The 13,557-nt window shown below is 36.5% G+C and overlaps 1 protein-coding gene across 11 annotated transcripts in view; it reads right to left on the bottom strand.

Annotated features, from left to right (window-relative positions):
- LOC131077819 (calcium-transporting ATPase 5, plasma membrane-type) overlaps positions 1-13,557 on the bottom strand; it is a 270,864-nt gene that overhangs the window by 116,524 nt on the left and 140,783 nt on the right. For 10 of the 11 annotated variants that reach the window (XM_058015409.2, XM_058015396.2, XM_058015413.2 and 7 more), the window contains 3 exons: positions 4,761-4,856; positions 4,522-4,635; positions 4,203-4,364 (listed from right to left, as the gene is read on the bottom strand). In XM_058015409.2, coding sequence (XP_057871392.2) covers positions 4,203-4,364; positions 4,522-4,635; positions 4,761-4,856 — 372 coding nt within the window. The remainder of the gene's footprint in view (positions 1-4,202; positions 4,365-4,521; positions 4,636-4,760; positions 4,857-13,557) is intronic. The other variant, XM_058015452.2, reaches the window with a different exon arrangement.

Genomic DNA, 13,557 nt, shown 5'->3' on the forward strand with positions numbered 1-13,557 from the left:
TTGATCTTATTTTGATCTGGACCGTTCATTGTAATTGAGGATGCTATATATACCCTCATTTCTTTTTTCATTTTGTAACTAGAACTAGAAAATTAGAAGATCAGATTATTGATGTATTAGAGAGAGATTAAAGTTTAGAAGCAATTTACTTTTGTAGCTAGATTGAGCTTTGAGAAAGGAATTCAAACAATTGTTGTGCATGATGGCTTTGAGATCAATAAAGTATTGAAGTTATGGTGTTTTGTTGCAATTCTCTTGGTTATCTTCATGGTTGTTCATTTTTCTTGAATCATTCTCAATCAAAGTAGTATGTTAATTCGAAGGACAAAGTGTTGGACTTGATCTTTGGTAGGATTCGCTTTCCAAACCACTAGCTTCTTGCTGATTGTAGGAACGCCTTGCGTGGTCGACTGGAGATACTTGAATCGCTTAAACCTTCAATCGTTGTTGTATCTTGGATATGTACCTTCGTGGTAGTGTCCTTGATCTTTGATGTATTGAAAAATCATTTGTTACCTTAGAAGATCGCATCAATTTCAATTGAGTTGTTAATTTATGGCAATATTGAAGTTGGTAGAATCTCACCAAGTCTTGTCCACATTGAGTCATTCTTAGGGTTAGACTAGATTAGACCTCTTGCAAACCCTATCCTTTTGATATTTTTTGAAAAGCTTGTTTAGTTTAAAATCTTCGGCGACGTAAGGCCCCTTGATGACACAGCAATCACAACGACCACTGGTGCTTATCCACACGTAGAGACCCTACTAAAAAGAACATTGGAGTCATCCTAACTGATCCTTCTTGCGATATCTTCAGCAGTTAGCGACTTTATTCAAGAGAGGATAAGATGCCTTTGGGTATTTTATTCTGTGTATGATTGTGTACAAAATACACGTCAACAGATCCCCGGAACACCGTATGCTCTCACCCTCCCAGTCTGGGCTCTCGGTGAACAAAAGGTGGAAGGGTTCCCTTTCAGTTGTTTGGATTATTCCTCTAACCTTAACGGGTTATTTGTTGTGGATGAATTGAAAAAAAAATTACTGGGATATTACAGATGTGTTACCCTTATGTGGATTGAAAAGCTTCTAGAAGGGTTTGTTGTTCCTGGGAAAGCTTTTGTTTTGCTGAAAAGTGGAGGATGGAGGAGTGGTGTCCAAGTCTAACGTGACCTAAAATAAACCCCTAGTTGAGAAACTGTAATAAACCCCCGTAATTTTTTTTTTAATTTTTAACAAGATTACACACACAACCACACCCATTAGGGTTAGAATTAAAAAAACAAAACTAGCAAGAAGGAAACACCTTTTGATCACCAAGGGCCCAAACTGGGAGGGTGAGAGCATACAGTAGCAGGGGATCGTTAATAGTAAACTGCTGAAGTATTGAATACAATAATGGGTGGCAAGCCAGTCCCTTCCACTTATCCAACGGGTAATCAAAGAAACTTGGCAGTAAACCAGCCAAGAGAACAAACACTCCAAAGCACAAATCACTCCACCGCAATATTTCAGCGGGAGAACTGAACACATAACTAAGCTCAACTCAACCGCTTATACAACAAGAGGATCATTACAACAAATATCACTCAACCGCTTATGCAACGGGAGGACTAAGTTACAAATATCAAATATAGGCGGCAAGCCGGCCTCTTCCACTTTTTAGTGGGTATGCTTACAATCCAGAAATAGTTGATAGCATAGTTGGACTACTCATGACTCGGCTCAACTCGCCAAGCCCCTAGGAAAAAAACTTGGCAAAAACTCGAGAAAAAATCGAATAAACTCGGCAACTTAAAAACACGCTTATTTTTAATAAAAAATGCATTTTTTTTTGCAAAATTTAATGAGAAGATGCATCCAATGAGTCAATAAATGATAACACAAAAGAAACAAGCTAATTCTAGATATATTTAAATGCAAAGTGTCTACAAAATCGCATCCTCATGAGGAATGCTGATGGCTGGAAGCCTAGAAGCAAAATAGTAAATAGTTTTTGTAAAACCAAAAATAAATACATCATTAAAAATTACAATTACAACTTCCTCTTCCCAGCTCTAGCCAAAACTAGGGGAGAGGTAAAACTAGAGGGTCTAGTCCTAGAAGTCTGCAGTGGGCGCGACTGTGCCTCCTCGCTCGGTATGGATGGCTCATCCTCCATCCTAGATGAAGCTATGTCTCCACCTGCTTGTGGCACAGGCAATGACTCCTCATCCTCATCCTCTTCCTCCTCAATGTCATCCAACGTGAAACCAAATCCACCCCCCTCCCCCCTCCTCTTCCATAGCTTGCCTCTCCAAATCAATGTTGTCATCCTCAAAAAACAATGGAGGCTACTCCTGTGATGTCCAATCACTGTAAGGATCTATATCATCCAAGTCAAGTGGAACATCTGCTACTTCCTCTACCTTCCTTATGCGGAATCAAAGATTATATTGCACAAAGACAAGGTCATTGAGGCGTTTTTGAGCTAACTTGCTCCTCTTCTTCGTGTCGATGACTTCAAACAAGCTCTAATTGTGCTCACAACTGGATGAACTACAAGGTTGACATAAGATTCTGAGGGCAAATTTTTTGAGATTTGGGGTATTTCCACCCCAACTTTGCCACCAAGCATCTGCAAATTAAAATTAGGTTGAGAGTAGCACCCTCGTCGGGTTCTGAGGGTGAGAAAAAGAGGGGTAGAGAGATAGGTCTAGATCTTGGGGGAGAGAGGAGAGAGTGAGATGAAGTGTGGTAGAGAGGCGGATAGAGGAAGAGTGATAGGGAGATAGATAGGTCTAAAATTCGAGGCAGATAAAGTGAGTGAGATAGAGAGAGCGAGAGAATGTTGATAGGAGCATAATGATTACTGAAATTTGACTGTCTCGAAAATTAAAGGATCTTCTAAAACCTAGAATTTGCATTATAACTCCTAGAGATCTGAAACCACTCTCAAACATCTTGCCAATATATACATGAAATATAACTTTAAGTGTAAGAAAGGAAAAAAACATTGAAATGCCACTTATACTTAAATATTATATTTCATGTATATATTCTGATGAAGAGAATGAAACCGACCTAAAAAAACAAAAATTGATAATTTTTTGACATGTTTGGGCCTCTTTTTTAAGTCTAGCCGAGTTTTTAAAAGAAACTCGGCAATTCCTCGGCGAGTTTTTGCAAAAAACTCGCCGAGTACTCTGCGAGTGTTCCATTTATGGTTGATAGTACTACTATTCAACCTTACAAAAGAGAGGAAAGATAGAATAGAAGAATAATGTTGATCAGAGAAGATAACTATCACCAAACCAGCTCAAACACCAACTTCCTAAAATCTGATATAGACAACAGCAAGCTGGAAATGCATAACCAGCAACACAAAATCAAACTAAAATGCTTCCAACTTGCTCCAAACTCACTCAAAACACCCCACAACTCACCCAAACTAACACTAGGCATAAAGCGACTAAGAACCAACTGAAAATGAGCTTCTAAATACCCCCAAACGCCTAGCACGCATCCCTATGCACCCCCAAAACCCATGCCTAAGATGGAAAAGTACGATTTGCATTATAATCAGAGACTCCAAATTAGGAGCTAAAAACTTACAAAACATATTGCCCAACGCATAGAAATCGTTCGAGCCAATACCCATAATGATAGGTCGCACAGGCAGGGAGTTAGGATCGAATCTTTGCTTCAGCCACACCAAAACCAGCAACACTGAAAATCATTGCAGCAAACAAACTCTCCAAATCCACACACGCAATCCACAAGAAACCACGCAAACTTGTGTAAATTGTCTTATATCTGCATTGTTCTAAATCTGATCATAAAAATAACATCCCTGATGCAAAAGCATCATATTATTTTATCATATATTTTTCCATGCCATTTGCATTGAGATGGATTAAGTACAACAATGGCACAGCCACCTTGCATTAATATAGACCCACATTTTCTTTAATTACATGAAATGAGATTTAATTTCCATTACTCACAGACAGCATGATTTTTCTCTCATTTCTATGTATTGATTTTCCAGAGCTTTAGACACAAATTTTCAGTATCCTAGACAGTAATGTCAATAGAAAAACATGTCTCTACATGCAGAATCCTAAAAATTATCTGTTTGAATTACCAGGTTTAGAATCTCTATTACCAAAGTAAATATATAAAATAGGTATATGAAACAAACTAACAATACTTTAAAAATACCTTTATGCCTACAATTGCAATAATTGTGAGTTCCTTATCTGGAATTTTCCAAGTTGCTTTATGCTCCTCAGTGTTTGGCAGCAATGTGTTATTCAAATTTTGGTAAGCAAATGCTATACACCGAAGACTATTGGCAGCCATCTCACTAATTACTTCTCTAACCTGCAACAGTCAGTCCTTTGGATATTTTATAAGGATATCTATTCTAAGACAACATACAATGGAAATACATTTTGATTTATCACCCCATTGCCTTAACTTCTAATCTGGCATTGTGCATGCAAACAATTTAAACTCCAATAAATATTTGAATTCCAACCTTTTCATTATTTAGTCTAACAACTCTTCCTTCTTCATCCAAATAAGTATTACATAAGTCCAATATCACTTCAGCTGCTCCTTTCCAATGAACTCTAGCATCTCCATTTGATAACTTCATAAAAACACAACTGACCAAAAAGCTTAGATATTGCCAAATGGACAATAAATCTATCAGCAAGAAAAGTGATTTCTAAAAAGAGTATTTGGATAATTGTAACATAAAATGAAGAAACATACAATTAGGGCTATCCCTGCTCTCTTCTTTATCGAGTTAAATGCTTCCATTTGATATATAGTAGATTGTGATCTGACGCTCTTGAAATCCATACCAATCTGTTTTAAAACAAAGGAGAACAATAAAAATACATTTCTCATGTATACATTTACATGTGGCAGGGAATACCATAAATTACTCTAGGTATTGCTACCTACATAGATAAAAAATAAGGAACGAGAGAGATGAAAAGAAATTTAGCTACTCATATTGATTCAGTATTACTTCTTAAGTTATCACCTTTAAAGTGATTTACTCGATCAAATCAGAGCTCAACCTGGACATGTTCAGTAGAAGGAAAGAGAAATAAAATAAACTCTATAGAGATTTATTACTATCTCACAAGAATTGGAATAAGAGGAAGAAGTATTACGGACAAAATATTAGCCTCATTTAAAAAATCCAAATTCTGGCCAATACTAGTCAATATGGGTTAAGGCAGGTGAAAGAATTCAAGTGGCAAACTGGCCAAGTTAGTGTCAACTTCAAGTTTGCTTGTTTGGTAAAGAAATTCAGTCTCTGTATTCTTTGAAGTATGATAAGATGCATTTTCATATAAAAACTGGTTCATGGTAGGGTGGTTCAAAGTTTTAAACAATTCAAAAGTGGTAATCTGGGAGTTTGGGGTCCCTGGGTGGAAACCCTTATAGGAGAAAACCACGGTAAAATAGCTTCCTTATATATAGAAAACTTCTTTTACAAATTTGTAGGTATCAACCCACTAGAGGCACCAACCCTCATTCAATTAGAGGCACAAATAGCACATTCAGATTTCCACCTTTTAACAGACGATGGATGATCATATTCTTCTCAACTTATACTATAATTCTTCTTTTTCAAATAGTTATTACATTTGACCATAAATCTGCAACTAAAATCTGATCATAATCTCTTTATAGTTTCTTCAATATGCTGGATGAATCTGCTATGATCTTTCATAAATCTTCATGTATTCTTGCTATCAAATCTTGCTCACAAATCTGCCACCTTTGTGAATCTGCCTATTGTTTTCATTAAGACTTCTCCTTAACTTTGTACACTCACCTTTTCAAATCTGTATGTTCTTCCCTTCTCAAATCTTCCCTTCATCAACTGATAACAATTCTACCATAAGTAATTCACACAAATCTGTCTTGAATATATATTCTTCACAATTCAGTCAAGATCATACGTATACTTTCCTCATACAAGATTGCTGGAATTTACACCCACACTTCTCAAGGATCTTCTTTTATATTTTACTTGAAGACCTTCTTTTTCACACTTCATATTTTCTCTCTTATTCTTTAAAATATTTTCTGTACTCAGGAATTTCTCGTTGCTCAATAAACACACAGCCTTTTCTTCTCACAATTCAACCTCTATTTATATCTTCATATTAAACTGAAGAGAGGCACCATTTCAAAAGAATCGACCAGTTGTATTAAATGGATCGCACCCTTTGATCTCTTATAATGTAATCACTATTTTAATTATTGTTTGCTATAAACAATTGCTTGCCTCTAACAGGTCTTTAGCGTTGAATTAATTTATTAAGTGTAATTCTGATTAATCGATGTCTTTGTCTTATTAACAAGCAAACCATTTATATGGCCACTGAATATAGTCCTTCCTTAATCACACGCCTATGTTTATTGCTACTTGTCTTTAGTGCTACTTTTTTGTAATGTCCCCATTCGGGAATTACCTTGATTTAGTCCTAAAACAACAATCCTAACTTAAAGTGAGAATTTAAGACATTTATAAATAAAATTTCATTGATTCTAAAGACATTTTACTATAATATTTAGATGGAACTTATCTTGATGGCTTTCTTTGATTTATATACTTGAGATATGTGCTTTTATATTGTAGACTCCTGCTCCTGTTTCCCTTGCTTATCCTTTCTATATATGAAATATCGCCTGCTTATACTGGACTAAAGTTGCAGGGAATATTGTCAAACAACTGGCGGGCAACCTGCTGTTCCAATTTTCTGTCTGTATAACCTGCGTGTTATACAGTTTCTAGACTGCAGTATAACTCTGCATGTTATGCTGTTTTGACTGTTGCAAGTTTTCAGACTTGTGTTTGGAAGCATAAACCACTAAGATTAATCAAAGGATGACTACCAATCAACACTATAAGCCTCTAGGGTGATGGTGCAAGTTGTATTTGTGTTTACCAATGCTATAATATGAATAGATGTGCAAGAAAATTAAGCTACAGCAGACTATAATTTTGAAAAACAGTTAGCATGCAACCCATATAAACATATGTATATGAAATCAATCTGGTCATCCCTTTATTTTAGAAATCCTAGGTTCATTACATTCACCATACTTGCATCAAAACACATTAACTTGTTGTCCTCATTTTTGTTTTCAAAAATGAAGGACCATTACATGAATTTTTTGTCAAAAAATGAAAAAAAAATCTCTATGGCGTGCTTCCCGAGGCATAATTTCGCCCAACCCTTGGACTGGCTTAATCCTCATTCCATCCTCGAACCACGTTTCGAATTTCATCGCATTCTGGGTTCGTTTGCTATGTCTTTCCTTCAATTTCGGGTTTTTTCTACCTCACTACAAGTGGGAAATTTTCCTTGACTTACAAATTTTAATGTTTTCCTTTGTTTTAGTCTTTGTAGGGAAATTTTTGGCTAATTACAAGTGCACTTTATTGAAAAAAGAACTTGTAACTTACTTTTTATTTCCCCCTTGATGCCTTTTGGCTTTTTAAGTTATAATAGGGATTTTTTGGATAAGTTACAAGTTACTTTTAAATTGCATATTTATTTATAACTTGTAATTCTTTTCTAAAACCCCTATTTTAATGTCTTTTGCTTGTAGTAGGGATTTTAAACCCCTATTGCATGTGTTAAGTTATTAAAACTTGTTATAGGGATTTTATTTTCCCTTTACAAGTAATTTGTAACTTGCACATCTCTCTCAAAAACCCAATTTTGCCTAGAAATGAAATAAAGTGACATTTTAAACTTGCTATTTTGCCCAAAAAACCAGATTTTCTACATAAAGTGCAAATTGGAGAATTTTAAACTTGTAATTGCATTTCTAAAACCCGATTTTGCCTTGTTGAGAAAAAAGTAACATTTTAAAATTGCTATATGGGAAATAAAACCCAATTTTCTCTATTGCATGAAAAATAAAACTTGCATTCCTTTTCCAAAAACCCGACCAGCTTAAGGAAGGCGATTTTGTTGGACATTTGAAGCATTTTTTGTGGAGTTTTTTCGGGAGAAAGCATTTGGGATTCTTCCCTATTCTCATGCTTTTGCAAACATCTTTCACGCCATATGGGGTTCTTGTTTGATGATTTTCTACAAAAACGCCTTCCACGTGATTCCTAAGACCCACATTTTCGTGGATCTAAACTCCACAAAGCAGCAATCTCCTAAATCGTTTTGCCTTCCTTCACCTAGGCATTGAAGTTGGACAAAGATTTGACCACTTCTTGTGCCATTGGATTTGCATTTGGTGCCACGTTTTGCTGCCCAAGGTGTTTTTGTAAAACATGGCAAGGGTTTAGAATACGGTTTATTCTCTATTTAAGAGTTCTTCCTTCTTTCAAAGTTTGATCATCTTTTGAAGAGGCATTTTCAGTTTGAAGCAAGGTATGATTTCTCTTCTTTTCATGTTTCATTTTCTTGTTTTCTTGTTTTCTTGTTTTTCCTTTCTAGTTGTAAATTTGTGTATATATTTATTTTGCCCCAAAAATCGTTTTTGTGAGAGATTTTCCCCTTTGTAAAGCAATTTATAAATTGCATTGTTCTTCCCCATTTTTCCTCTTTACTTGTATTCGGGATTTTAAATCCCGATTACAAGTTTGATGAAAATCATTGTTCTTCCCTTACGGTTAAAAGAATATAATCATCTTTTGTTGAAATATCAAGTTGCAAAGATGAAAAATACTCATCCTTCCAAAATCGGGTTTTTAGAACCGGATTGCATGTCTAAAGTTCTTCCCATTTTCTTGGAAGTGACATTCCCAAAATCTTCCCATTTTTATCCATCCATATCACCTATATCCGTACTTTCCGTTCACCTCATTTCCCGCAAGTCTAATTCTCCTTTTTCACTCATTTCTCCATTTTCCGTTTTACACGTATACTTGCATTCGGGTTTTAAAAATCCAATTGCATGTGCATTCTTCCCAACTTGTATACTTGTTAAATTATCCCCAAGATCCGAAATTGGTCAATGTCAAGATTCCTAGCATTTCCCTTTTATTTCCCATCTTTCTCTCACAAAATCGTGAAGTGTAAGTGTTGGAGTTCTTCACATTTGAAGAAGGAAAAATGTTAGTTGCAGCTGATTATGATGTTGCCTTAAAACTTTTAAGTCTTCATCGCAGTATACCAGGTTGTCCTTCAATGTCAGATTTACCATCCTCTCCTATTCCAAAGAAGATGAAGTATAAATATGACAAGTACCAGAATGAAGTTTCACCTTCACAAGTTTCCTCTCCTTTGGATCGCATAAAAGATACGGAAATAGGGCATGTGGACATGTCAAATTTGTCAAGAGAGTGGACAATCCGCAGGATATTAATATGCAGCGGTTGTTGGACAGCCACATCCATCACGCATCCTCTTTTCCAGTGGCTACCCTAGAACCTGAATTTGTTATTGCTTGCGCCCATCGCTTTGACAAGGAGACAAGAACCATTAAAATGATGATTGTGAAGCAATAATCCGCTTTCACGCAGATACAATTGAGAAAGTCTTCAAAATAACACCAACACCTATTTATATGGAAATTTCAAAGGATAGTGCAGCTGAGTACTATGTCAAGACGGAAAAAGGATTGCAAACATCATATTAACAGGTGGATTCATGAGACACAAGCCGCCTTCTCAAGGTGGGCTATGTTGTACCGCTATGACTTTAAGTGGGAAATTGGAGACATCATAACTCTCCTCAACAGGATGATGGGTCTTGAACACTCCAATGTTTTTGAACCCTGGATGTATCAGTTTTACCATGTTCATAAGGCAATCCCTGTTGGCATATGCACACTCCAATGAGACATTGTAGGTGATTGAAGGTTTTGTCATTGATGGCAACCTTACAATCCTATGGCACCGGCAAGGCATTACACCGGCACTAGCAAGATCAGACTTTACACCGGCACTCAGACCACCGGCACCGGCAAAGAAAGGAAGCATATCGGCACAGAGGCCGATAGGATTTTTGTTATATTATATTTTGTTTATTATTGTAAAATCTTTGTAAGCCGACATGGCATCATTGTAAAATGACTCTTATATAAGAGAGATCATTATAGAACATTTGTAAGTAAGTGAGAAGATTATATTTAGGCGAAATAAGGCAAACCTATTATGCGAATTATAGGTTAAGGGTTTATGTAAGAAACATAGCAGAAACCGGTACTGGATCTGGCATTATAGATGCTATTTTAAAGCAGTACAAGATACTGGATTTATATAATCCATCATTGTAAGTTAGTGAGACTTCCCATTGAGCAGTGAGCTCTAGGCAGTTGGCCTTCCTGCATGTGTAGGCCCCTCTTGTAGCAGTAATATTCTCTTATTGGCCAGTAAGTGAATATTGTGGGTCACAAATCCCACCGAGGTTTTTCCCACACCGGGTTTCCTCGTTAAATCATTGTGTTATGGTGTGTTTTTCATATTGTTGCTTTTAATTCTGTTTATTGCATTATTTCTTGCATACCGGTACACTGTTATAATATGTTCTACATGTTTTAAGTTAAGAAATTCAATTCACCGGTTAGATACTGATTCACCCCCACCCCCCCCCCCCCCTCTCAGTATCTGTGAGAATCCTAACAATTGGTATCAGAGCTTGGTCCTCTATTTTCAGAAGCCTAACAACTTGAAGAAGATCTTGACACCGGTAGAGATGGAAAATTTGATGAAGCAACTAGAAGCAGCTCTTTCAGACTATGATGTAGAGAAACTGAAAAATATCAAACTAGAAGATAATCTAAAGGCAGCCCAGGATATCATTCAAGCACTTCAAGAAAATCTTACTATTTCAAGAAACAAGAGAAGAGAACTTTGTGAAAAGATGCAAAATGAGAATGATGAAAAAGAAACTCTTAATGATATGATAAACAAGCTGAAACAAGAGAACATGACAACAAAAAATGAGATGCAGGATATGACTATGAGATTTTGTAAAGAAATTGAAGATAGAAAGAAGTTCTTAATGGAAGTGATAGATGATCTACCAGATGAATTGTTCAAAAGACTGGAAGCAAGAAGACAAGCTGTTGTAGAGCTTGATAAGAAAATCAAAATTGAAAAGTTACTTGCTGTTTATCCAGTAAACTCACCTAAGGAGATAGATGACTTAATTGTAGAAGCCAACTGGTCAGTATTCTCTACTGCACACCAGCATATTGCATTAATGGTTGGAAGAGTGAATGAAGTAACAGAGGAAACAGAAAATGCATGGGACATATTTCTTGTTGAGAAAGAAAAACAGGAAGAATACAGGAACCCCAAACCAATAAAGGTATACTAGAAGGAGAGAGACAAAGGAAAAGGAAAGGTTGGTGGACCTCCGAGCATCAAAGTAAAAGATAACTTATCCCCACCGACTCAAATTACATCCCCGGTAACAACTACTGAAGATCAACCGGCAGATGAGAGTATGGACATAGAGGATACAAATCCTAATCTTGAGGTACTATACACAGTTGATGTTGATACACAAAAGGTCAACATTGTGATAGACAAAGATACAACCAGCAAGACTGATATGGCTAGTGAGCCACCGGCAACTGACAGCATTGACAATACTGAAAGGAAACTTGAAGTTGATAACACAGAGCGACAAACAGAGAGACAAGCAGAGCAACAGGCTCCGGAACAGGAACAGGTTCACATGGAAATAGTGCCACCAGCAGTAGGAGAAGATCAAAAAGCAGAAATGGAAACACAGACTGACCTACCAGAGGTCACTACAAGCTTGGTTACTTCCTCCACCGGCGGAATTCAGAATGTTGGTTCCTCCTCAACAGGTTACAAATCAACAAATGTAACTGAAGTACTTTTGGACTCCATCAAAAAGATAACAGATTGTAGTTCACAGGCTTATAAAGCTATAGATGACACAATCCCAATTTTGAAGGTGATAGCTCCTAACTGTAACATAGACAATAAGGATTCTTTAAACCAATTTGACACTTTGTGTAAATACATCACTGAGAACACAGTGACTATTGAGCAAATAAAGGAAGAGACATTGAAGGATAAGGTAGAAATTGAAAAGCAAAAATTCTTTGAAGATCAGATAAAGAAGTGTACTAGGGAATTTGACACACTTCTACCAGAACTATGTAACTTATTGAAGGAATTTAAAACTCTGTACAAAGATACTTGCAAGATAAACTTTTTGACAGTAGACATAAATAAGAAAATGAGCAAGGTACAGGATGAAATCAATAAACTTGCAGACAATTTTGTTAACTCACCTGATACATTATCAATTTTTGAGCAAAGGATAACAAGTTTTGAGGAAGAATTACTTAAGTTAGAAAGAGAAAAGGAGAGAATAGTAAATAAGGCAAAGCATTTGAGACTAAGACTGAGTCCAAGATTGGACTATCTAGCATCATTACGGAAGGAAATATCTGAGGCACTTGTACAGGGACAGAGAACACCGGCAGAGCATATGCAGCACCTCACCGGTACAGTTCAAAGAACAGGGACAGCAATAAAGGACAGCAAGAAGTTTATGGAAAGTATAAACTTGATTTTGGAATATCTTTTTCAAATTGTAACCACCCAGTTACAAAGTTGAGACTACAACACTACTGACATCTTCACAACCTTTGTCATTGATGCCAAAGGGGAAGTGGTAGTATGAGAAAATAACCGGCAGAAGACTTATCTGCTCAGGGGGAGCTCTTATATTTTTTGGAATCATTTTTGGATTACAAGTTTTGGATACACTTTTGAATTTTCTCATGAGTGTTGCCATCAATGCCAAAGAGGGAGATTGTTGGCATATGCACACTCCAATGAGACATAGTAGGTGATTGAAGGTTTTGTCATTGATGGCAACCTTACAATCCTATGGCACCGGCAAGGCATTACACCGGCACTAGCAAGATCAGACTTTACACTGGCACTCAGACCACCGGCACCGGCAGAGAAAGGAAGCATACCGGCACAGAGGCCGATAGGATTTTTGTTATATTATATTTTGTTTATTATTGTAAAATCTTTGTAAGCCGACTTGGCATCATTGTAAAATGACTCTTATATAAGAGAGATCATTATAGAACATTTGTAAGTAAGTGAGAAGATTATATTTAGGCGAAATAAGGCAGACCTATTATGCGAATTATAGGTTAAAGGTTTATGTAAGAAGCAGAGCAGAAACCGATACTGGATCTGGCATTATAGATGCTATTTTAAAGCAGTACAAGATATTGGATTTATATAATCCATCATTGTAAGTCAGTGAGACTTCCCATTGAGCAATGAGCTCTAGGCAGTTGGCCTTCCTGCATGTGCAGGCCCCTCTTGTAGCAGTAATATTCTCTTATTGGTCAGTAAGTGAATATTGTGGGTCACAAATCCCACCGAGGTTTTTCCCACACCAGGTTTCCTCGTTAAATCATTGTGTTATGGTGTGTTTTTCATGTGGTTGCTTTTAATTATGTTTATTGCATTATTTCTTGCATACCAGTACACTATTATAATATGTTCTACATGTTTTAAGTTAAGAAATTCAATTCACCGGTTAGATATTGATTCACCCCCCCC

The sequence above is a fragment of the Cryptomeria japonica genome, chromosome 6, assembly GCF_030272615.1.
Source record: "Cryptomeria japonica chromosome 6, Sugi_1.0, whole genome shotgun sequence".
In the NCBI taxonomy this organism is placed as follows: domain Eukaryota; kingdom Viridiplantae; phylum Streptophyta; class Pinopsida; order Cupressales; family Cupressaceae; genus Cryptomeria; species Cryptomeria japonica.